Here is a 23,481-nt window from a genome sequence, read left to right as displayed (position 1 = left end):
TAGTGTGTATATATATATATATAGTATATACTACTTTAAATAACACAGTGAAAATGATACACCGCTAAGACATTATAATACAACATGATGCATTTATAATAGTAATAATAACAATGAACAATATTAATAGTAGATAGAAAGGGGCCACCCAGTCACCTAATGAGTACTTTTACTCTTGATATTTCAAGTAAATTTAGCTGCCAATATGTATTATGTGTATGTACTTCCACTTTAGGAAAGGTATGCAGGATTTACTTGTGGTCAAGTTGAAGAGTGTGGAGTCACTACATATAGTTTAGTAAAATATCTCAACACTTCCTTCACATCTGTAATGGGATCACTCCATACCGTGTCTTGTGTATAGTAGAGTCACTCTGCTGTTTATCCTCTACTGTCCTCCCTGTTCCTGAGCTGGCTCTACCTTTAATCTCCTGAAGAGGGCGCCATGGATAAACCAAAAGAACAGTTTGATGTACATTTTTGTATCCTTGTCTCAAAGTCCAGAGGTTCTGTCCTGCAGAAACACACTTATTGCGCACTGAAGACTCAGTAAGTCACGCACATGTTAAAAATGAAGTCCACGTTTTTCTTCTTTTTCACCATTTGGTTTGCAGATGCAGAGCTAAAACCCCGGAAAGGTAAGAGCTAAATCCTGCTGATGCTTATTCTGGCTTGTTCAATGACAATGACCATGTTAATCAGATTTAAGGAAAGTTTTCTCGGACTCGGCCAAAAACTGAACAGATATTTTAAGATGAACATCCTCTATTGCTCTAGCGTTAACCATTGGGTGCAACTGAAGTGTTTTGTGGTGAAACCAATTTATAGGCCCATAAGTCTGTGACAGAAGCTACCAAAAGTTAAACTTCTGTTTGTTTTAATGGGATAAAGTGGGATCAGTGGTATTCATTTGCAGTTTCCTATGTTTTCCCCTGGCTTGCATGACTTTGAGCTGATGACACTTTGACGAAAATGTTTTAGTTCAAGCGTTTATATCGACGGTCATCTGCGCCACATGTGGCTCATCCTCATTTTTGACACCCAGGGTCCGGGGTGGTATGTACTTTCAAAGACAAGACATACAGCCCAGGAGACAGCTGGCATCCCTACCTAGAGCCCTTCGGGTACATGTTCTGTATGCGCTGTGTCTGCACAGAGGTACCGTTGAACACGTTATTTATCACTTCTGAATAAACATCTAAAGGAATATTAGACTACGCTAACACTGCTCGACTGTCTGAAGAACTCTGTGTTTGGGGATTTTTTTTCGTGTGCTTGTAAACTCTCTCTTAGACAGGTCATGTGAAATGTAACACAATCAAGTGTCCTGCTCTGCCATGTGAACACCCAGTAGCTGAGCCTCGCCAGTGTTGTCCAAGATGCACAGGTAGACTGCCCTCCTCTAACACCCTATCAGCTGTGAGTTAGAGAGATTTAGTGGGTGACACTGCTGTCTTGTGTGATGTGCCCTCCTCAGATGAGCCCAGGATCCCTGCAGGGCTGCGAGCTTCAGTGAAATCCTGCAGGTATAATGGAAGTATTTATCAGCCAGGGGAGACCTTCACAAAGCTCGACCTCTTCCCCTCCAAGCAAAGCAATCAATGTGTTATGTGCACATGCTCTGTAAGTTTCTTTTCCCATTAAACAGCTTATTCAAGCACTACCACCAAAGTCGAGAAAAAAAACCTAATTTCTTGATGTACATTAAGTGAATGCTAAAGGATCTTGTATTCCATGCAGAGAAAATTTTTAGATATGTGTGTGTGTGTGTGTGTGTGTGTGTGTATTTTTGCCCTCTAATTTAGTAATGCTGCTAATACTATCCAGTTAAAGTGTAAATACATCATTAAATTCCATTTAATCTGTAACTGGTGAAAGCATCTTGTTTCGGTTTGTGTGGAGGCTCAGCGTGGTTGTAATCGGTACAATAATTTAGGAAACTAAAGGCAGATATCAGAGAGGAAAGTGGAAGTGAAGCCAATATTGACATCACCCTGGAGTTGTCCTTCAAAGACAGCATGATGTGAGATTTTATGAGTTGTTAAGTGGTGTGTATTAACAGATGTTTCCAATGAGACGACACACAACAATATACGTCACAACAAGATTCCTAATAAAAATTTAGAGCGGTACCAGTCGCGTTTATCCTAATACACTTGGATCTGGATCTCTTAATTACTTGTTCTATTCGTTTTGCACTGTTCTGATCTGTTAAGGCCTGATTTCAATGTAACATTCTCACAGCTTTGCTTATTAAGATATCGGTTTCCCATGTTTCACAGAAGACAGTGGGATTATGATTTACTGCAGTTTTTTTTTTTTTAAATGGATTACTCAGCAAGTTTTACAAGACACGAGATGTCCTGAGGTTGCTATGAGCATGTTGTCCATTATTTTTAACTATTTGTGCCCTAAGGAAGACACTGAATCCTTATTGTCTCAGATAAGCCGGAGGACACCTTGCATAGCAGCTCAGCCACCACTGATGTCTGAGTGTGTCCATTATGTTTGGCAGAAGAATATTTTTGGTATTTTTCAAGAACATTAGATCGCAGAAGACACTGGTATTATTTGTTTGGACTTTGTCTCTAGGATTCTGAGTGACATAAATGTGAGGCAATATTAATAAATTAACAGGTCTCAAGAGGCCTGCACAAACATTGGAGTACTGAAGTCTTGCTCTATGGAGTTCATACTTGGAAATTTAAGAAGATAAGAAACTTTCCCTCCTTTTCTTTTCTCAGAATGGAAACATTTTCTGTGCTCTGAAAACATGCCAACCCATCACCTGTTCCTCACCAGTCTCTGTCCCAGATACCTGCTGTTTGGTGTGTAAAGGTAGTCAAACTCCTCCAAAATGATAAAAATGGCTTTATTCTGTTTCCAACCTGCAATGAGGTTTTTTAGGACATAAACATGCAGATTAGGCCAGAGCATTGGCTGAGTAATAAGAATGTGTTTTTTTCTGATATTAATTTATATCACATAATACAAATAGATACAAAATTACACTGAAAATTATCAAAATGATGTTCAATGCAATGTTCCATTTCATGCACTAAAAAAAAGTCACTATACTATCATAACAATATGAAACAATTCCACTAAAAGTCGTTATACAATCATTCTGAATTACAGCCCAGCCCTAATGTTATATTTTCTGTCTTAATTACATTGTCCTCACGCTATTTTTTCCTATTTGGTTTTTAGATCATGGCACCAGTGGGTCCTCATCAACTGAGGATGGAAACCAGCAACTGAACAGAGGCGTTGTATGTTCTTGCTTATTCATCATAACACTAACATCTCCTATTGCTTTCACATGAAACTTGACCATTTTTAAAAATATATTTAAATGTAGTGGAAGCAATGTGGTGTTGTCAGTTGAGCAGTTGCACTTAACTACAAGTTACTGGTCTCACAGGCAAGTGTCTGCTCTGATGACGGGTCCTTGAACATAACACTGAGATCACTACCAGCTTCAGGGTAGATGGTCAGTTTTGATCTCCCTGTGCAAGAAGGCGGGCAAATTAATATTTTTCCCTTGAGCATTGGGAGGATGATTTGCTCAACATGGCATCACATTGTTCAGATTATTTCTGAAATGTCCATATTGCTGTAATCATTAAAGACAACACTGTCAAATTTCCCCTCAAGATTCATAAACCACTTGGACTGACAATAAGACTAAATTGAAATGTTGTTGTTTTTGAATTGCTGAAAGAATCTGAGGTGTGGGAAGTGATTCAGCGATCTGGAGCCAGGCAAAGAACTTTTATGACTTAGGGCTATGATGCTCCTTCAGCTATCACTCAGGGGAAAAGCAAGTAAAACCAAAAGCTGAAAATATGAAAGATAACTTCTTTTTTTTAAATATCTGTGTTTAAAAAAAGAGGCATTCAGTTGACCAGTGTTCTGGAGAGCAGAGCAGGGTGCGGTCCGACCGTGCCACTTCACCCAGAGTCAGGACTTCTCCCAGAGGCCTGAGCCTCAGTAAACTCAACCTCAAAGGGGCTTCAGAGACCACCGTGAAGATTTTGTTGCAGAGAAAACACCAAAGAGGTGAGACGTTGTCAAAACAAAGATCCTGTATAGGTATTTGGTTTTATAGGCATGTTCCTCACAACTTTACGATTGCTTCCATATGCAGCACAATGCTCAGCTGTATTCCATTTCTCTCAGCGTGCTTATACAATGGCAAGACGTACTCTCATGGAGACCTTTGGCACCCAGTTTTGGGTAAGGTCCTGGAGTGCATCCTGTGCACTTGTACTGATGGCCTCCAGGACTGTAAACGCATCACGTGTCCCAGCCAGTACCCGTGCCCACATCCTATGAAATCAGCGGGAAAGTGCTGCAAGACTTGTGCAGGTAGTTAAACATGGCTCATGACATAATGAACTGTTTATACTGACATGAGGTTTTCTTGGCTATAAACACCATGCACACAACTTGTGTCTGTTTTGTCTCTTTAGAAAGTAAAGCTGAACGTAACCAGACCCAGTGTTATCTCGGATATAAAAATAACCTCTTGGTGTATAAAGTAAACTCACCCAACACTGTTAGGATCATGGCTGTTGAAAGACAAAGTACTGCTGAGGTTGAAGTGCAAGTATGGAAGACTGTCGAAGGTAACTACTTTAACTTCTGGTGGCAACTGAGATTAATACCACTCTGATATCTGTCAGTTAGATATGAAGCTACACACAGCAGGCAGTTAGCTCAGCTTTAGCATATGGCATATAGCCTGTTTTATGCTTTGGTTTTGTATAGTATAGTGCTGGTTGAATGATTTTGGAAGTACCTTTGTATTTATTGTATAGACATAAGAGTGTTTAGTCTTCTCAACTAAAGCTGGAATTACTCTTATATAGGCTTTTGAGTATTAAAATTAAAATAAAGTGTCCACTAGAAAGCAGTGTGCCATTTAGCAAACCTCAATGTAAAGAACACATAGAAGAAATCAATAAACGCTAACATTCATGGTACAAAGACAAAGGAATTTGGGTTTTTATTTATTTCGGCAGAAACTTAATTCCAGCTTAAAAGAAACACACAAACAAATGTGTTTCGAACAACCGCTGTATACAAGAAAACAGAGTATTTTCCAAATTGTCAAACTATTCATTTAAGACAAATAAGACAAGTATTGCTGCACAAATGTATGACTCTCATCTGAGTTCTTTATTTATGCAGGTGTGTTACAATTAATGGAAATTGGTTACGTTCAAAGAAAAGACATTGTGGATCATCCAGAAAATTACACATTACTTACAACACTTGATGAAGGTTTGTTTCTTGATTCCTTTATTTTTGAAATCCACTATTTTGGTTCTGGTGTTAGATTTTATATTAAAGTTCTTTTTTTTCCAGGGACATGGAGAAAATTTAAAGAGGAGAGAGAAAATCTGAGCACAGCTCCTCAGACCACACTGTGTGAAGATGGCATACGAGAGATGGTCGCCTTTCTAAATCCCAAGCTGATAGAAGACCTGTGTTCACCCTGATGGTTTTTGCTGCCTTGACTCTCTTTTTACAACGATATTCCCAATAACATACAGTACATACTTTATTCATTTATGCATGTTGCACTTGGGTCTCCTGTCATTCCTGTAATACAAGTGGAATTACTCATTTATAATATTGTTTATTGACTGATACATTGTTGTCAGTCATGTTTTAATCATCACATATTTTTATGTAAATTATTAGGTTACAAAACACAGGCTATAATAGTGTTTTATAACTGTCATGTCAACCTCAGTATCCAGTTAATAACTTAGGGGTTACAACTTTGTTGACTCAGTAATGAAATGTATAGTGCATCTACTGAATGATTGAGGACATTTTGGGATCAGTATTTCTTAAACACGCCAGTTGCTTTAACCATATGAAAATAATCTGTGTTGTAAAATATGTTGTGCAAGGGGCCACATTCTGTTCAGAATGTAAAGGGTGTTTTAAGGATGTAATATGACCATCAACATATTTATTGTAAATATGAGGTGTCACCTTATTTAAAGTGCATTGGTTGCTGTATGCTTACTGTGTATATACATTTGACTATTTTTAAGTAGCAAGAGGCTGTTACAAATGTAGCGGAATTAGGACCCAAAGGCAGAGATGACAGAGAGAGTGAACTGGAGAGTGTTTAGCTGAGGGTTTATTTTACAAAAAAAGTCCAAGGAAACACAGGGATCAAAATGCCAAAAACAAAATCCCAAATCTCAAAAATCCAAAAGGTCAAGGAAAAAGAAAACCAAAAACCGGAACACAGACACTGGTAAGACTCACGAGGGGAAGACGGATCACAGGGAAGGCAAACGTTGAACACACAAACTCACAGAAGGATCTGACAAGAGACAAAGGGAACACAAAGGTTAAGTACAGGAGGTAATGACAAAATGAGGAAGAGATGTTACACCAGGTGTATCACATCAGGGCGGGGCAAGACAATCAGACAGGTGGGAAAACACAGGAAGTAAAACTAGACAAGACTAGACAGGGGAACAGACTATCAAAATAAAAAGGAAACAGAACAGACACAAGAACACCACAAGACCAGGGAGAAAACACAGAATAACAGAACAGACACAAGAATAACACAAGACCAGGGAGAAAACAGAGAATAACAGAACAGACACAAGAACACCACAAGACCAGGGAGAAAACACTGAATGCAGAAAAAGAAGCAGGAACAAAACTGAAACCATAACAGAGGCATTGCATTGGGGTTCAGTCTGCCAGCAATTTGTTAGTGAGAAAACAGCCTTCCCAATTCTGTCTGATGTCAAAATATAGATGTTTTGTAGCTATTTTTATGCAGCCACAGGATTTGCTTTTTTATTACAGCTTAATGACATTCTACCAGAAATGTTTGTATTTTAAAGTGGTCATAGTTGATGTAGCTGAATGCACTTTGTATCTCTGCACACAATTTTAACCCATAAAGTTTTGTCAGTGTTTTACAGCAGTAAACATGGTCCGATTTGTTTTTAGTTATAACTTGACATGCCATGTAATGAAATCATTTGCAAGGAACTATACTCAGTAAGACACTGGGAACATGTACTTAAGACAGGCTTAGGAGGTGGCTCATAGAGTTCAGAGCTGTCTTTGAAGGCATTGCTTTAAAATGATTTGCTGATTCATTTATGGTTTGCATGCCAGCCGCAGCAGAGCGGTCCTAACACCCGTTTTCCCGCTGGAGATGAAATGTTATCAGAGGCATGGAAATCAAAAACAGATGTTCAAACTCCCTTCAAACCCCAAACTCACACACACAATATTTTCCCAACATCAGCTTTTTCATAAAAATCACTTGTTATTGTTATCATGCCACGATGAGACCAAAGTTCTGATGAGTGGCTGCTGGTTAGGATAGGACCTAAAAAAAACCTTACACTTGATCCAACATGCAAAAAATACCTCTGTGCACTGGCACGCTGGCTCTCTCTCCCTGTTCTTTGCAATATGCCATTAAACTGCAAAGCAGTAACAACTTCTTGCAAAGTACAACTAGCACCAAATAGCAGAAAGACAAAGTTGGCGAATAACTGATGAACATAGTGGATCATTACACAGCTAAAGAGACAGATATTTCACTCAGGAGATGGTGGAGACCAAAAACAGAGCTAAAAAGAGGAAATCAGTTAATCAGAAATAGCCAAATGTTGGTGTTCACTTTATCAACTCAAATGGTGATAATAATGTCAGGATTGTGGTCACGGCAACCAAAACAAGTGGTAAGAACCCATTGCATTTATTTTATGCATCCAAGCTTGTGAAATCCGTGGCCAGAGGCATTATATTTTTCGGTTGTCTGTCAGTCCTTCCCATTATCTGGAATGCAATATCTAATTGCTAGCTTTTTACTTCCGCAACTGTCTCTACCCTGTCCAGTTCCAACGTGATCACCAAGCCGGCCTTCCTTAACCGCTTGTTGAGACTGCTGAGCTCCAAACCTTGATGCCACCCCCCCACTCTCTGAGTGAAGACAGCATGTTTCTCACTGGAAATTGTTCACTGGAATCATACATGTCAATATAGTGATAACTTCCATTTTGCCCCAAAATACACTTAATACCTTTTATTAAATTCCTTAAAGTCTTCACTGTATATATAACAAATGAGATTGGACATATATGGATGTAAACTGGCACTGGTTGGAGGAGGCCTATAACCGCAAGGGAGTAATTCTAGTTTTTTAAAGCCTTGGAGATGCCCTGTTTTATTTATTTTTTACAAGTAAGTGCATGGAAACGATACTACCAGTCGCCCACAAATCTATTAGTGCAATAAATATTCTGGCATTGTTTCCTGGCCATCAGAGGGCCCATTGTAAACGTAAACCTTGTAGATCACTCCAAAATGATGTTTTTTTTTTTAAATTTTGTAGGGGGGATTATTTTCCATTGGTGAAATTGTCAGATCTAAATGTAGGCCACAAAACTAATCTGTGTTTTCCAAAACACAGTTCATGAAGTAGTTAATACTTCCTACCCAAAAATGTAAATTTCACAGCGATGGACAATGTCGGAATGGATATACTGAGCTCCATAATACCCATGTACTGTAAGCATGATCCGTGAAAGCAGCCTTCTGCTCAGCAGCACCGTGTGCAGTCTGTCCCCGGGCCTGTTTGATCAACAGGTGTCGAATTATCACCGTGGTTCCCATGATTCAGTCAGTGTGCAACTGCAGATTTGGTAGACTGAGTGGGCGCTTCAGAATAATATTGCTTCCCTAGTCTGTGCTCTCCTGACGTGCTTTCTATATCCCCTCCCCTCCCACAATGACTCATTGTGTTTCTTCCACACTTTGCGCCAGGCAGCCCTGTCTTTCTCTCACTAAAGGCATGAAACAATATTTTGAAACGGACGCACTCCCCTTGAATGCCTTAATTACTCTCACAAAAAAGGCCGCCATAGTTTTGAGTAAGCTGTTGGATCTGACAGTTTATAACAGTCTCTCCCTTGGTTGTCCAAAGAGACTGTTTCAGTCACAAGGGTGAGCAAGGGGGTGTTCTACTTTATTGCTGCCAACTTATATTAGTAATTAACATTTTCACGTTGCCATTTTCCCATGCTGGTCATTGAATGATGAATATGACAGATTGGTTTTCAACAAACACACTGCATCATCTGGCACTGCTTGATATCTTTGTCTTGGATGGAAATCCTATCAGTCTTTATTTTGTGGATGTTTGAATTTGTTTCACGGGCCAATTCAGCTATGCATGCTTAGTCTTGGCTCTGGCAATTGTAACAGCTGGGGGCAGTCAGTAGGTATAAATCATGCAGTCGGTCTGCTCTCTGTGTATGTGTCCTCCACCCTGCCATGTAGCCCAGATTTAGTGAGAAGTAAAGAAAATCTGAGACTCCGGGTCATGACTCGGCCCAGGATTGAAGGTATTTCTGAGACAATTGTTGTGATATTAACAAATCTCATTTGCTGTTATTTTATTTATCAGAGAACATCAATTAATGCATGTCACGGAAAAGATCACGTAGAAGGACTTCAATGCAGTAATCACGCTGTTTGGAAAATAAAAGCAGCTGAATTAATTTCAAAAGATTTAATACAACATTTTCTCTTGTGCTGCAGCAGGTAGTTCCTCGCTGATGCAAACAGTGTCTGTGAGGAACTGAAGCATTGCAAATCAATCAGGCAGAATTTTGATTCAAAGGGAGCCAAATTGTGTTAAGTTAATTAAGTCTGATAGATGTGTTTGCTTTCATAGCTGATTAAGGTGCTCAGCAGAACCCCTGAGTTTATACTTCATCAAAATACTTCCGAAATCTATCAAGTGCTCTGTTTTTTACACCCTCTCCCTCATTAATTAAGTTGGCCCTGATCATTTTAGCTGAGGATTGGAGTCGGGCCAAGAGAACATGGACAATGCAGGGATGCATGTCATGAACACTGCTCTTCATCCCATTATCCTGAGCAGCTGAGTTTAAAGGTCCGACTTTTAAACACGGGCTTGAAGTGACTGTGGACCTTTAAAGACAAAGCGAGATCTTTTGTTTCACAGGATGAAGAAGACATACAGCCTTTTTTCAGTTATGATCTGTAACTAATAATGGCCTGGTTTTGGATGCTAGCCAGAGTTTCCACAGCCTTTCCAGAATTACAACTGTAGTTTGTCACAGTTCAATTGTCTCATCAAAAGAAATAATGAATAGGTCCGATCAGCAATGAACTCATTTGGCACTTTAGTAATGAGGAGTGTTGATGAGGTATTCAGGCCTATGCTTCCTGAGCCAAATCTGGTGTCTGAGTCTCCACAGGGTTATTCTCAAAGCTCAACTGTTGGCCCTCAATTTAAGAGTCAAACTATTCTTACCCAAACATTTCTCAAGGCTTGATTGCAGCAATGACCGCTCCAGATGTGAGAATGTGCGCTGAAATATACAGACAAAAAAACACGTACAGATATATAAACAAAGATCTGTCTTGCCTAAGACACAGACCATCGATGCATTTCTCCACCATGTCTTTTGCTATTTTTGCTTTATGACAGAGTGTATTTTACTCTTCTGCCAGGGTTAGTTATATGGATGAAAATGTGTTTTCAGTTATTAACTCACCTCCTTAGTTTGTCAGGCTAAGAACAAAAGAGGTTACAGAGGAAAAGCCCAACTTACATTCTGTATTGATGTTGATGTGAGAAAGAGTCCAATAAAATATCAAGAGACGTGAGTTTTACTGGCTTTTAATTTTTTGCTTACTACAAATAAACCTTGGAATAATTTTTTTTTTTGCATGAAACTAATTGCAGACATGTGCGGATTGTGTAATTATCTTCAGTCTTAAAGTTATTTGTCACATTAATAGATCATTTACACTTCTTTAGCATGCATGCGTCCATGAGGTCAGTAAGTTTAACCAACATTAGCAGGCCAGATGATTGTGGTGATGTTTGAAAAGCCATTAATATACAATTAGAAATTGGAATTAAGTTGGAGGAATCAAAAGTAAAGAATCTCAAAGGAGTATTCCACCAATTTACTTACTGTGAAAACGGTTTCACAATGTTGTCTGTGGCTTAGGGGAGCGCTCTGAAGAAAGAACCCTGATGACATGGTACCTGCTCAACTGTTCTCAACTCTACTAGACTTTTTTGGTTTTACATTATGACAAAAAGTCCCTGGAAACTGCCAACAGGTACTTTTTTTAGTATCACCTCCGACGAGGTTTCACGCAAGCTGAGGCGATACCAAAATGTGACGTGAAAACCTGCTGATTGGTCCGAGAGAATCGTCCCTATTCACTGCGTCATCGTTGCGGGAGACATAAGGGGGCTTCCCAAACAAATCCGCCGTTTTTAAATGGTTCAGCTAGATGCGTTTTTTTGCTGCCACCAGCTTCTTTTGAAACAAAATGTGTCTTCTGGCTGTCTCAACAGCCACAAACCGAGAATGAAAAACAACACACCTTCGACGTTCTGTGTGTGTGTCGCGTTGGGTCATGGCAGTTTCCTGAAGTGTCACTATGACAACCAGCCATGCTTGCTTTACGCATGAGGCGGTACTAAATCTGGAATGGAAAATGGAGGCTGGGGCACCGCGTCCGAGTAGAGGTGAGCCGATCCGAGCCGATCCGAGCAGATCAGAGCTGGTGCTAGCAGTGGGTGAGCTCCACTAGTGATGTCATCTGGTCTATCTCAGCTTGGGTTTAGAGACTGCAAATTTATAACAGAAACCCCGTGTTACGGTGTGTGGAGTACGAATACGATGTGGCCATTTATCCGAGACGGAGGTTTTAATAAAAGATGCCATCAAGTTGCATTGTGGGAAGTGTAGGAGCCAGTGTTTTGGGGGCTTGAAACAATGGGATTAAAAGTCAGGATATCTAAACCTCTGCTGCTTCAATTTTGACCATCTTTTTTTAATAGGTCACTAGTGAGTCTCCCAACTTTATAGAAGTGCAATACAAAATCACTGGAGTACCTTTAACAGTTGCTCTGTTTGATGGTATTTCATAATGATGTTGACTCACTTTGATTACGTACTGATCGCCAGATCAGACTCAAAAGGGAATCGTGCAGTTGTGTACTCTTTTGTATTCCCCCTTACAATATAGCTCTTGATACCAAAATATTTCAGGGTTGAAGAGAAAAGTAGAGGTGAGGGTGTGCAACCAGGACTCATTTTATGCATTAAAAGTTAATGCAACATAAGAACTAATTTGTAGTATTTAATAAAACAACTGTTGAATTGTTTTGAGCGATATACTTGTCAGTGCACACGAAGAGATCTGGAAAGCGTAAATCTGGCAGAGGCCGGCTTCAGTAGGTTTATGACGGTTATCAGAAACATATGCAGACGAAGGAAGGTTTACTTACAAAACAACTAGTGACAAACGCAGGAAGGTAATCATCTAAACACATTCATACTATTCTTCACCATCTTGTGAATATGTATATGTGGGGAAGATTGTTTCAGATTTTTGGTTATTTAGGAGGTATTTAAATCTGGGATAAAGTCAGTGAATGTCTACTGAATTCCTGGACTATAACAGCTGTTACTGAGACTGATCACTGCCCCCAACCATGGAAAACATATGTGTATGACAACCTCATGCTCAATACTACATGTCCATTTTCTCCCTAGAATTCCATCATGAAACACTGCACTTATGCAACCGCAGATGCTTGAAGTGCTAATCATTGTCACTTCAAAATGACTTAGTGACAGTATTCTAAATGATAGCCAGGACTCACTGGCTGAAGATCAACATCCATCACAAAAACAACAAGTCCTCAGAAGGCCTTTACTTGAGCTGCACTCAAGCCTAGATGGAGCCGTAAAAGTGAGAAAAACACAGTAATTGTGAAGAGATGTATTACAATTATAATAAAATTCAATCACAACGAGCATCAGGCGTATTCATCAGCTGTTGTGTCCGATACTGTGGGATATCTGTGCAACACCGACAAGCTCTGCTGAGTAGAACTGAGCTCCAGCGGACCGGAAAATGACGTTTCTGCAGCATGTCAAATCGCTGCCATTTGGCACAGTGTTCTTGTCATCAAATATACTGTTAAAGATGAAAAGATCCCAACCAGACCTTCAGACTGAAGGCCAGGTCTTTGCCTGATAGCATTGATCATGTAACTACTGATTTTCAAAATGTTAAATTCTTTAACAGATCAACACTGTTCAATACACTGTCATATATTTATAGAGATATATTTATATATCTCTCTCTATATATATATATAAACTATCCTTATGGCGTTGTATGGTATTGTGTTAAATATTATTATTAATTATAATATTTGGGATTTGTTTTTGGAAACTGTCCTTTGAGGAATAATAGAAGATTCTTAAATTGTATGACAACAAAGTTACTGCTTTCAGTGTTTGTGTGATTGGAAGAATAGCACGTTGTGTAATGTTGGTTGGTTATTGCAAAAGTTCTAAGCAAAATATTTGATAATTGATGACAATGACTCAAGTTATTTCAAAAGGAAAGAGAAAAGAAATATTTCAAAATGTTTGGATAAAAAAGTGAATGTAACAGTTTAAAATAAAAACGAGAATGTGAAGCATGTCATAGAAGGACAACTTAACCATGCAGTAGCTGCTGGCTGTACACAAAGCCCTTTGCTTTCTGCGTGCAGCACATATATTATTCATCATTCAATACACAGAAATATCCACACATGAATATGAGAATGTTGGACCCCATGGAAATATCTTCAGAGTACCTGTTCATTTATTCCACCTGGGCTAAACCTGCATTCCACATCTGCAAGCTGCTCTGAAGAAGAATTAAAGTCATATGAAGGACAAGACGATGAAATCAAAAAGGGAATGAAAAACAAAAAAAGAACATCACTAGAAATAAAAAGCATTCACTTTAACCTGTGTCAAGCATATGGTATGATAAAACATAATCATTTATTCGTTTAAAAATGATGATTGTAAATCATGTTGAGCTGCAGAGATCTGTTTAAAGTTATAAACTATTATTGCTCCACAAGTCAAAGCAAGGCAGCTTTATTTGTAAAGCACATTTCAGCAACAGGGCAATTCAAAGTGCTTTACACAAAAACAATTAATAATTAATTAAAACAGATAAAACAATAAATGTTACAGTGCAGTATAAGAAATTAAACATTAAAGAAATGAACCATTTGAAGGAAGGCAACATCAAAAAGAAAGGTCTTCAGCCTTGATTTACTGAGAGTAGCAGCGGATCTGCAGTTTTCTGGGGGTTTTTTGGTCACTAAACCATTTAGTGATTTATAAAGTATTTTGAAATCCTCTAAATCCTCTTGTTCTGGCTCAATACAAATATCACAGCTAGCTTTATACGTAGCTAGCATGACTTCAAATCCTGAATTCATACGTTGTTGTGTTTGAGACAATAAAAGAGCAGGTCCACCAGACTCAACAAACTATTAGATATTAGACATAGTTATCACTTATGACATTTCCTACCACTTTGCAGTATAAATGTTTAAAAAGTCCAACTGATCCGCAAAACTCTTATATATTTAGTGGCCTTTATCAATCTCCATGACTCTGTTATCTTGCTTTACTGGTCAGAAGATGAAAAATAAAAAAAGGTGCACGCTGGAAACCACACCTTCCACTAATTATCACAACATGTTGCCTTAATTTTGGAATTAAACATATTAGTAAGTACTGTCTGATGTGTTCAGGGGCATGCTCGAAAACAGCGGAGGAGGAGGGTCTGGCTAGTCACACAGCAATCCGGGATTGAAGAAAAACGTGCTCTTGTTTATTGGCATTAAATAAACCAGTCACAATCATCTTGGGTTAAGCGCTGAGTCTGAATAGCCTTGGTGGAACAGAAAACTCAGGTTGGACAAATAGTCTAGCTATCTGTCTGGATTAACTCTGCAGAGATCTGAGGAGCAGTTAACCACAGTCCTCAGAAATTCAGAGTTTAAAATAATAACACAAAGAAAGCGGAAGGTAATGGACATCCAGCTGAATTTCCAGCAGAATGAGAGCAATCCTGGAAGTGAAACGTTGTGGATTGAGACTAGGCCGGAGGAAACACTGACAGAAACAAATGTACACAATTTAAACTCTGTTGGCAAACAGTTGATGCAAACTGCACAGTTCCATCAGCAGTAACCTAAACCTCACAAATGGAATATAATAAGCGCTGAAGCTTTCCAATGCTTCTCCCTCATGACCTAGTTTGCTTAGATTTAGTTTGATTACTACAGGCTAGGTTATAGGTTTTCTCGTTGGTACATTTCAAAATAAAATTTGTTTTTACAGGCAGGTTTCAGGTTAAGTCAATAAGATGCACGACGACATGCAACCACCACTTTTATTTTTGACATGTCTGGGTTTTCTCATCAATTCCACTCACACCATTTGTATGTCAACATCAACAAGGTGTTAGTTAAGGCAGGTAGATAATCACAGTTTAGCTAAGCACTTGCATACAAATTAGAGCATCTGCGCAGGTGGAGTTGCAGCTGTGTTTTGGTTGGTGTTTCTGTCAGACTCAATGCTGGCTGCTTGTTCCATTGTTTTCTTATGGACCATCTTGTGCTTTGTCTTTATGTCCCTCAGCAGCGACAGAGCTTCCTCCCGCTCTTGTTTGTTAACACCTGTGCCGTGTATGGCACTGCCTGGACAGAGAACAAAATGTTATGTAAAGACAGGTTATGAAAGGTAAACTTAGCTGACATTCATTGAATCAGAAATGTGCATACTTAGGGGGACTTCTCTAATCGTTGTATGCTCTTTAATTTCCTTGATCATTTCATCAACCCTTGCGGTTGGATGCTTTATTAGCTTCAAAGGTGGAAGTTCTTTAATCTGTGAATAGAAAAGTTACTCTTTTAAAGGCATGACATGTACTTGATAACATTCTCCTTTACAGTTCTTGCTAGTATTATTATACATTGACGGTAATATTGAGCGTTGCATTTAATATATCCAACCCTTTTCTCTCTTTCTCTGTATGACGTCTGAATGCTATCTAGTTTTGGTTTTGAGTCTCTGTAAACGTTGAGATTCTTCAGTGTGTGTTCCAGCATCCGAACAGCTGTTTGTATTCCTGTTGAAAGAAAAAGTGGGGTAATTGTTTAGCCAAGGTTTTAAAGACTTGACAAAAATGTCCAAACATAAATAGCTGCAGGTGAAACTACAGTCCTCACCGATGGGCTCCAGCACATCATCAGGATCTGGTTTTGCATCCATCAACATTTTGTAGCATGTGAATCTTTCCGAATTGGCATCGTCGTTGTTCTCTGCAATTTCTCTCTCATCAGCTTGAAGCTCAAACTCACATTGGGGAACATCTGTTGCCTGAGATAAAACTACATTCAGTAAATGTTGAGACCAAAAGAGAGGAGGTATATCAAAACCACATAAAACAGAGTTGCAAACCTGAGTTACAAAGAAGTGCTCTGTGTGTTCTTGGAGGTTGTTGTCTGGGCTATTCTTGCCCTCCGATTCTGGTGTTCTCTTGACAGTCATTTTACTTTTCTCAACCAGACTTTGAGCAGGACGGCGTGCATCCATCAACATTGGCATCTTTGGGATTCTTTCTTCCACCTGCAACAAAGAAATGTCCAAAAACAAAACAAAAGATCAATCGTTCCTGTTCATTTTTCATAAAGTGAAATCTGGAGGGTCACTGTCAGACATCAATGCACAGCCAACCTTCCATTTCGGATGAGTGGACACCTTCAGCGGTAGCTTCACCGCCTCCTGTGTCTTCTTACGCTTAATCGTAATCCCCAGTCTCTCATGGAGATAATAGGTCAGTAAGGGAGGGTTTCCTGCGCTCACACAAAATCATAAAAGTGATTTCAGCATTGACAATTCACAACCAATCTTCAAAAAAAAATGGCTTCACATTGGAGAAGCCTTACCACTTCTCTGTGTGGTCAGAGGGTTGGAGTGAATGTCAATTTCTCGCAGCACTGGGAAAAGAGCAACAGCCATCAGTGCTTCCTCCTCTGCAATCTGATGACGAAACCCTGATGAGACACGTTAGCTGTTTTTTTTTAAAAGGGTCGTGGTTATTTGGTTGGTACAAATTATCCAACACACCTTGTTGTTGGCTAAATTGAGGAACTGAAGCTGTGGTAGTGGGAAACTGGATCTTTTGCAGTGCTCCTCACAATTTTCCTTGTGAGAGATCTATAGGGTGATCGATGCAGAGATTTGAAATACGGGAAACACAGTGATGAAACTTCTCAAACACCAACTGTAGAATGCATTACCTGTGAGATGCTCTTAAAATGTACAATGGTGTTCGGATTTGTCTCAGTGTGGGCTGAATAGAGGATGGAGAAAATAAAAATGACTAAATATTTTCATATTTTTATGAGGATGTTGAGGAAACTGACATACAGGTCCGATGTTAAGTAATTAGATCAAGCAGATGTTGAGCATTTACCAAGTTCCTCTTCTTCAGCTTGCACTTTAATAGAAGTCTGCAAAGGTTGTGAACAGCCCGCAAGTTGCAAATATGGTATATCCGAAATGTGGTTCTCCTGCAAGTTTAAATACTTTAGCCTGTAATTGACAATTATAAATTCTTAATAAATGTTTCTACAGATTTTGTTATGCATTGTGATTTAAAAGCGCCACAGAGGGAAGTCACACACTGCACTGCCCACACAAAGATGACACAGAGCTGGATAGAAATGGGCAAAGTATCCCTTCAACTAATACTTTGTTTGATATAGCAAACTTCAAACCACATCATGACCTCTTAAGGTTTGCAAGACTGTTGAAGACTCCAGACGACAGTTTGTTATCGTCAAGCATCAGGACTTCAAGTGCTTTAAACTGTGTGTCTTCTTCCTTAGCCGGCCTGCACCAAGAAAAACAACACAAATCACACATGTAAGGATCAATATTAGTTACATTCATTTGTAAAGTTACAGTAACATGCTATACACAGTATGTGTGCACACCACTTACTGCTCAGCTTTATATACCTGGCTGTAGATTAGGTGTATGGAATGTCATTACGTTTGTTTCACCAGAAACAGGAGTGTGAATTTGGAATATTTTGGCACCCCCTCTTGGTCAATTTGAAAACTGTTTTTAAATGCATATTTTAATGTGGCCTTTCGCTGTAATGAACTGTTATGAAATCATACCAATGAAAAAACTTTGAATCCATTACAAATCATTGTTACTTATGAACTGTAACAATAAAGAAATGGTGATATTTTGTAAGAAAGATAATGTATTATGTGGCTGTCAATCAGACTGTAGTTAGAGAAAGAATTTGCATGTTGCTGAAAACATTATGAAAAGGATTAGTTCGTTTCCATTCTGCCAGTTATTCCATGACTCATATCAAAGTTTTTTGTAATCGCTGTTAAATGGGAAGTAGGCGTGTACGCAAAGCAAAGATGGACAGAGCTGACCTGTGTGAACCTAGGCCAGAAAAGCCACACCACATTCAATAGTTTAATCAATTATCTACTTGTGTTTTTGCTATTTTTCCCAAAACAAATGAGCATGTACTGTTAGCAGAGACGTGGATTCATTTTTAAGTTGGAAATCTCATGACACACTTGGTGTCTCACTCCTGTATTGCTGCTACGTTAAAAATTATTTACTAACAGTTGAGTTGGGTCATGGCTGGAGGAACCCAGATTAGGAGGAAGATGATGAAGCTGATTTCCAGTCAGATGAAGAACCTTTAGACGTGAGAGCCGACCAATAGAAACAATATCATCAGCTGACAAATTGTTGTAAGACAAATCCAAAACCTGTAAGGATTTAAAGAAATTATTAAGATAGACATTACCAAATCATGAAGACAAAATAGAAAAAGCAAAAGGAGTTATCACTACAAGTACTCATTAGCAGAGTGCAGGCCTGAGATACACATTCTCTAGATTCCCAGGTGTTCTGCCATTCGCTAACATGAATTATGAATTTTACCCTCCCTACCTCATCATCAACTTTTCTAAAACATCAAACAAGTACAAATACTAAAATTCCATTTTTAGCTTGCATGATCCATAGATCAGTAGAGACACAAAACTTAAATTGGCAGTCCATGGTTTCTTTGTTTGATAGCAGTTAATATTAAAAGCTCTTATTTTGAAAGAATTGCAGATGTGAGAGAAGCTCATACATTTTGGAAATAATGGGCTTTCAGGTTCTTGTAAGGACTAAAACATCATGCCAAGTTGGACCCTGTAGCTTGTTAATATTCCATATATATACATACATATATATATACTGTATATATACACACATACATACATACAAGTTCAAAGTTACCTTACCTCCAGATGAGGGAAGTCTGTAGCATTAAACTTCATGTTGCAAAGCCCATTTAATGCCAGACTGAGTTCTCTCAAAGACACAAAACTGCTAAAAGAACCTGTAGAAAAATATTTTCTCAAAGTTACAAACTTTTTGCAAGATGCAGGAAATCTTCTGGAAGGTAAATCTGGAAGATGTATAAGAATAATCACCTAAAGACAGGGAGTTTATAGATGCATTGATGTAAGCAACATTGTCAAACACCTTGAGGTCTTCTGCCTTGACCTGTGCACAGTAAGGAAAAGCATCTTTAATTGTTTTTCCCCCCACAGACTACCAAATAAATGTAATAACGATGTGAAAAGTGATTCTTACGGCATTCAGTTTCTGCTCACTGATGTCAACAGAGCAGAGCTCAGAAGGCTTGTCAACACAATGTAATTGGAGCTACAAAATAAAATGGAAATTGTTTGGGGTCACCAACTGGTCTTGCTATCTTTAATGAAATGAGCACTTCTTACATGCGTAGATTTCAGTGTCTTACCAAGTAGGGTCCATCTAATGTGTTACCATATGGAGACTCAGCCCCCCTGTTCTCAGATTCTTTCATTCTTCTATGCACACCCGTGTATCTCTGCTCCTCGGCCTTTCTGTAAGACACAAGCCAATGACCAGTACCTACAAGACAAGGGAAATTGAATACAATATAATCAGCAGATTTGCAAATGCATACTTAATAACAAGTGCCTTGTTTTTTTCTTTTGTTTTTGTTTTTTTAAATGTAATAAGCTAGCTAAACTTGACCCACCTTCCTTTTTTCGACGGGGTAAAGTCCAGGGTGGGAAACATTTGGTAGGATTGCTCTGAGTCTGGCCATCATCAAATTTATAGGAAGCTGCAGTCATCTTATTTTGATCCATTTATCGAAATCAACTTTTCATTTGTTAATTACGTATTTCACGAAGTGAACTGACCCGACTACTTGCTACAATATTTCTCGATCTTGAGATACACTGTAGTGCCCTGTATCCTAGCAACAGCATGTCGCGAGCTACGCCTCCTGCCCAGAGGGTGGCGGTAATTAGTAGTTAAACATGGCGGAAGCGGAAGAAACCCATCAGCCTATACATCAAAGATTGGATACAATGATAAGAGAATAGTCCACCCACAGAGTCCACCTAGCCACGCTAAGATATAAGACATTTAACATATTATTACGAAGATGTCGGAGTTTTCCATATATAACACACGGTATCCAATTACTTACCAAGGTGAATTTACGTTCGACCCGTGTTCGTTTTATTTAGCTAACGCTAGCTGGCGTTTATGCCCTGGATGGATTGGGTCTAATCGTGATTGACCACATTGCGCATGCGTGATGCCGCACACCGGAGTATGTTTCTGATAACTCCTGTCCTCTAACATTTAGTAGCTACCATGTCTGTCATGAAGATGTTTGCACAACAAAATGAGTAATACTTGACACAACAGAGTCTTTGGAGCTCCAGCTGACGTGGGTAGTTAAGGTCAACGTGTATTTCAGTCAGGACGAGTCTAAGCGAATACGGAAGTGAGTGCGACTGTGCCTGTCGTTCTAGCGTCGTCTGGTTTTTCTGATGAGCCCATAGCATCCGTATCGTGAACATCAGAGGTCTCTTCTGTGGTTTGATATTAGACGGTATGAGGGTCGTTCACGAAAAGATCAAGGGTGACAAATGTAAAGACTGACAAGTGAAGGTAAGGGTTTTGTTTTGCATGCACGATATACATTAGATGCTATTTGTAACAATGCAATTGTGTGTGTCTTTGAGGAGCTGTTGGAGTGTGAACTCTTTCTATGCAAAGATTGTTTAACAAGACCAAAGAAAACAAGCCAAAACTTGTTATATATTTGGAACATTTTGAATTCGCAGGAACTCTGATCCACCATGGGAAATACATCATCAAAGAGCGGCAGTGGAGAGGAACCGGTCAAAACAACTTTGTTTGAAAAGGAGCCAAGTGGGATAACATACAGAATTCCTGCTCTCATTTATCTGAGGCACAGTCGCACCTTCCTCGCCTTTGCAGAGAAAAGATCCTCACCCGCTGACCAAGATGCCAAAATTCTTGTCATGAGAAGAGGAACGTTTAAAGATGATGGATCTGTTCAGGTTATTACTCACATGCAGTAACCAGCAGATACGCTCTTTGCTTTAACACTCATATGTGTCAACATATCTGTGCTCATCTTTTTAACTGTTGTCTGTGTGTTATGTTTTTCCAGTGGTCGTCCAGTCAGGAGCTGTCAACAGCATCATTACCAAACCACCGCACTATGAATCCTTGCCCTGTATTTGAAAAAAACAGCAAAACGTTGTTTTTATTTTTCATCTGTATCTTGGGAACCACCACAGAGCCCAGACAAATCATCACAGGTAAGAACAAGGCACGTCTTTGCTGTGTTAGCAGCGGCGATGACGGGCAAACCTGGAGTCCAGTGAGAGACTTAACAGAAAGTGTGATTGGTGAAACTATCCATAAGTGGGCCACATTTGCCGTGGGTCCGGGCCACGGCGTTCAGCTGGAGAACGGCAGATTGATCATCCCAGCGTACGCCTATTATGTCCCGTACCGCTGCTGTTCCTTTCCCATTCCTTTTACAGTCTACCCACGTGCACTGTCAGTTTATAGTGAGGACTTTGGCCAGACGTGGCATATAGGTAAGATGCTTCGAAAAAAGTCATGTGAATGTGAGATGGCAGAGATCATAGACCACGAGGGCAGGAGTCATCTTTACTGCAATGCTCGTAACACTGGAGGCCACAGGTGTGAGGCCCTGAGTGAAAACAGCGGTGTGTATTTTGACAAACCCCACATTGCTCCAGAGCTTGTCGAACCGCCTTCAGGCTGTCAAGGCAGCGTCATTGGCTTTCCAGCTCCTGAGTTTGTCCCCAATGATGACGCTGAAAGCAAAGCTTGCGGCACATCGCTCTTGTCTCCAGACACACAAACCTGGCTCCTCTTCATCCACCCAACTAACAAGTCGAGTAGAAGGGACATGGGGGTGTATTTGAACCGATCCCCCCTGCACTCATCCGGGTGGGACAGGCCCAGGATCCTCCACAGCGGGCCCAGCGGTTACTCAGACCTGGCTTACAACGGAGACAAGGATCAGTTTTCATGCCTGATGGAGTGCGGGAAAGACACTGAACTTGAGCAGATTGCGTTCATGTCGTTTACCCTCAATGATGTCATGCAGACAGGCAGTAAGAAAGACAAGAAGACGCGTTAAATTCGCGGTTGCTTTATTTCTGTATTAACAATGCTCTCTAACCTTCACCTGCAACCTAAAAATCCAAGCAAAAGCCTCTAAATATGCTGTGCCGTAACATCTGTCTGTGTTCTACTGTTCAGTACAGTCTGGAGATGATGATAATGCATGCATGAGTCGTGTGTTGTCTCCTTGTTTACATGCAAAAGTAATTTAAGTCTTAATAGTATTAATATGCAATCAGCTGTGTAAGAAAGGAAACTAATACATTGAAGCATGCTGTGCTCAGCTGTCATCTTTAAAACAGGCTTTGTATGTAGCATGTTTAACAAGTACTTCATGCCCATTTCTTCATCTTAATTAAACTGTCAGTATATTCTGAGCAGGGGAGCGAATTTACCTACCTCTTTTTATTTTCATATGAAGATCATAGCAGGCCTTGTGAAGTAGAGCGTATAGTTTCCTCCATGCGCAGTCCCTCTTTTTATATTAAGTATACTCTGATTCACATATGCCTTCTACTCCACGGTTAAACTTTAGCTATGCCACAGCCTGTCAGGGCACACAATTTCTGTAGGTCACAGTGGGCGACAAGTTAGAGCGAAAAGATAAACATTTACTTTTTACTTGCCACATCCAGCTAATCAATGAAGAGACCAACAGAACTGTACCACATCTACACTGTGTGCACAATTATTAGGCAAGTGAGTATTTTGATCTTATTGACATTTTCATGCATTTTTTTTTCTCCAATTCCTAGCTATATAAACTTAAATGCTAATTTAATTTAAACATTATCAGATGATGTGTATTTGTTTAATGAGGGGTGTGTGGCCTAAAGTGATCAACTCCCTATATCAAGGTGTACATAATTATTAGGCAGCTTTACCTCAGACAAAATGGGCAAAATGGGATTTAAAAGACTCTGAAAAGTCTAAAATTATAATTGTAAATGCAGCACTCTTGAAGTAGCAAAGATAT

At 39.4% G+C, this 23,481-nt stretch overlaps 3 protein-coding genes across 5 annotated transcripts; 2 read left to right on the top strand and 1 right to left on the bottom strand.

Annotated features, from left to right (window-relative positions):
• Nucleotides 1-447: 447 nt before the first annotated feature.
• chrdl2 (chordin-like 2) lies at nt 448-5,827 on the top strand. Its single transcript, XM_032533436.1, has 11 exons — nt 448-638; nt 1,046-1,158; nt 1,294-1,387; nt 1,478-1,623; nt 2,745-2,838; nt 3,211-3,272; nt 3,894-4,062; nt 4,183-4,371; nt 4,476-4,631; nt 5,197-5,289; nt 5,374-5,827. The coding sequence occupies exons 1-11, from the start codon at nt 563-565 to the stop codon at nt 5,505-5,507; spliced, it is 1,326 nt and encodes a 441-aa protein (XP_032389327.1). The 5' UTR covers nt 448-562; the 3' UTR covers nt 5,508-5,827.
• A 9,476-nt stretch (nt 5,828-15,303) lies between these two features.
• xrra1 (X-ray radiation resistance associated 1) lies at nt 15,304-20,404 on the bottom strand. Of its 3 annotated transcripts, none has more exons than XM_032533431.1 (17): nt 20,056-20,404; nt 19,792-19,925; nt 19,623-19,694; nt 19,460-19,532; nt 19,268-19,365; nt 18,594-18,742; nt 17,725-17,829; nt 17,410-17,528; nt 17,234-17,286; nt 17,061-17,150; nt 16,880-16,973; nt 16,668-16,786; nt 16,392-16,559; nt 16,160-16,310; nt 15,944-16,059; nt 15,713-15,818; nt 15,304-15,628 (listed from the first exon to the last, which is right to left on the bottom strand). In XM_032533431.1, exons 1-17 carry the CDS (start codon nt 20,165-20,167, stop codon nt 15,444-15,446), a joined length of 1,944 nt encoding a protein of 647 aa, XP_032389322.1. In that variant the 5' UTR covers nt 20,168-20,404; the 3' UTR covers nt 15,304-15,443. The 3 variants fall into 3 exon arrangements, with proteins under 3 accessions (XP_032389322.1, XP_032389323.1, XP_032389324.1); XM_032533432.1 differs by having other exon boundaries at nt 17,061-17,138; XM_032533433.1 differs by having other exon boundaries at nt 19,792-19,897; nt 20,056-20,394.
• A 212-nt stretch (nt 20,405-20,616) lies between these two features.
• Nucleotides 20,617-23,174, top strand: LOC116700336 (sialidase-3-like). Its single transcript, XM_032533441.1, has 3 exons — nt 20,617-20,984; nt 21,161-21,400; nt 21,514-23,174. The coding sequence occupies exons 2-3, from the start codon at nt 21,176-21,178 to the stop codon at nt 22,519-22,521; spliced, it is 1,233 nt and encodes a 410-aa protein (XP_032389332.1). The 5' UTR covers nt 20,617-20,984; nt 21,161-21,175; the 3' UTR covers nt 22,522-23,174.
• The last annotated feature ends 307 nt before the right edge of the window (nt 23,175-23,481 follow it).

Source organism: Etheostoma spectabile, chromosome 13 (assembly GCF_008692095.1).
Source record: "Etheostoma spectabile isolate EspeVRDwgs_2016 chromosome 13, UIUC_Espe_1.0, whole genome shotgun sequence".
NCBI lineage: Eukaryota > Metazoa > Chordata > Actinopteri > Perciformes > Percidae > Etheostoma > Etheostoma spectabile.
This window is presented reverse-complemented; position numbering and strand designations above follow the sequence as displayed.

Excerpts from the sequence above, each read along its gene's own strand:
- chrdl2 (XM_032533436.1), top strand. The coding sequence starts at position 563 with ATGTTAAAAATGAAGTCCACGTTTTTCTTCTTTTTCACCATTTGGTTT. Across the intron at positions 1,388-1,477 it reads GTGTTGTCCAAGATGCACAG|ATGAGCCCAGGATCCCTGCA; the intron begins GTAGACTGCCCT and ends TGCCCTCCTCAG. Across the intron at positions 4,632-5,196 it reads AGTATGGAAGACTGTCGAAG|GTGTGTTACAATTAATGGAA; the intron begins GTAACTACTTTA and ends TTATTTATGCAG.
- xrra1 (XM_032533431.1), bottom strand. The coding sequence starts at position 20,167 with ATGGATCAAAATAAGATGACTGCAGCTTCCTATAAATTTGATGATGGC. Across the intron at positions 17,151-17,233 it reads ATTTTAAGAGCATCTCACAG|ATCTCTCACAAGGAAAATTG; the intron begins GTAATGCATTCT and ends ATCACCCTATAG. Across the intron at positions 16,560-16,667 it reads CCACTCATCCGAAATGGAAG|GTGGAAGAAAGAATCCCAAA; the intron begins GTTGGCTGTGCA and ends TCTTTGTTGCAG.
- LOC116700336 (XM_032533441.1), top strand. The coding sequence starts at position 21,176 with ATGGGAAATACATCATCAAAGAGCGGCAGTGGAGAGGAACCGGTCAAA. Across the intron at positions 21,401-21,513 it reads AAGATGATGGATCTGTTCAG|TGGTCGTCCAGTCAGGAGCT; the intron begins GTTATTACTCAC and ends ATGTTTTTCCAG.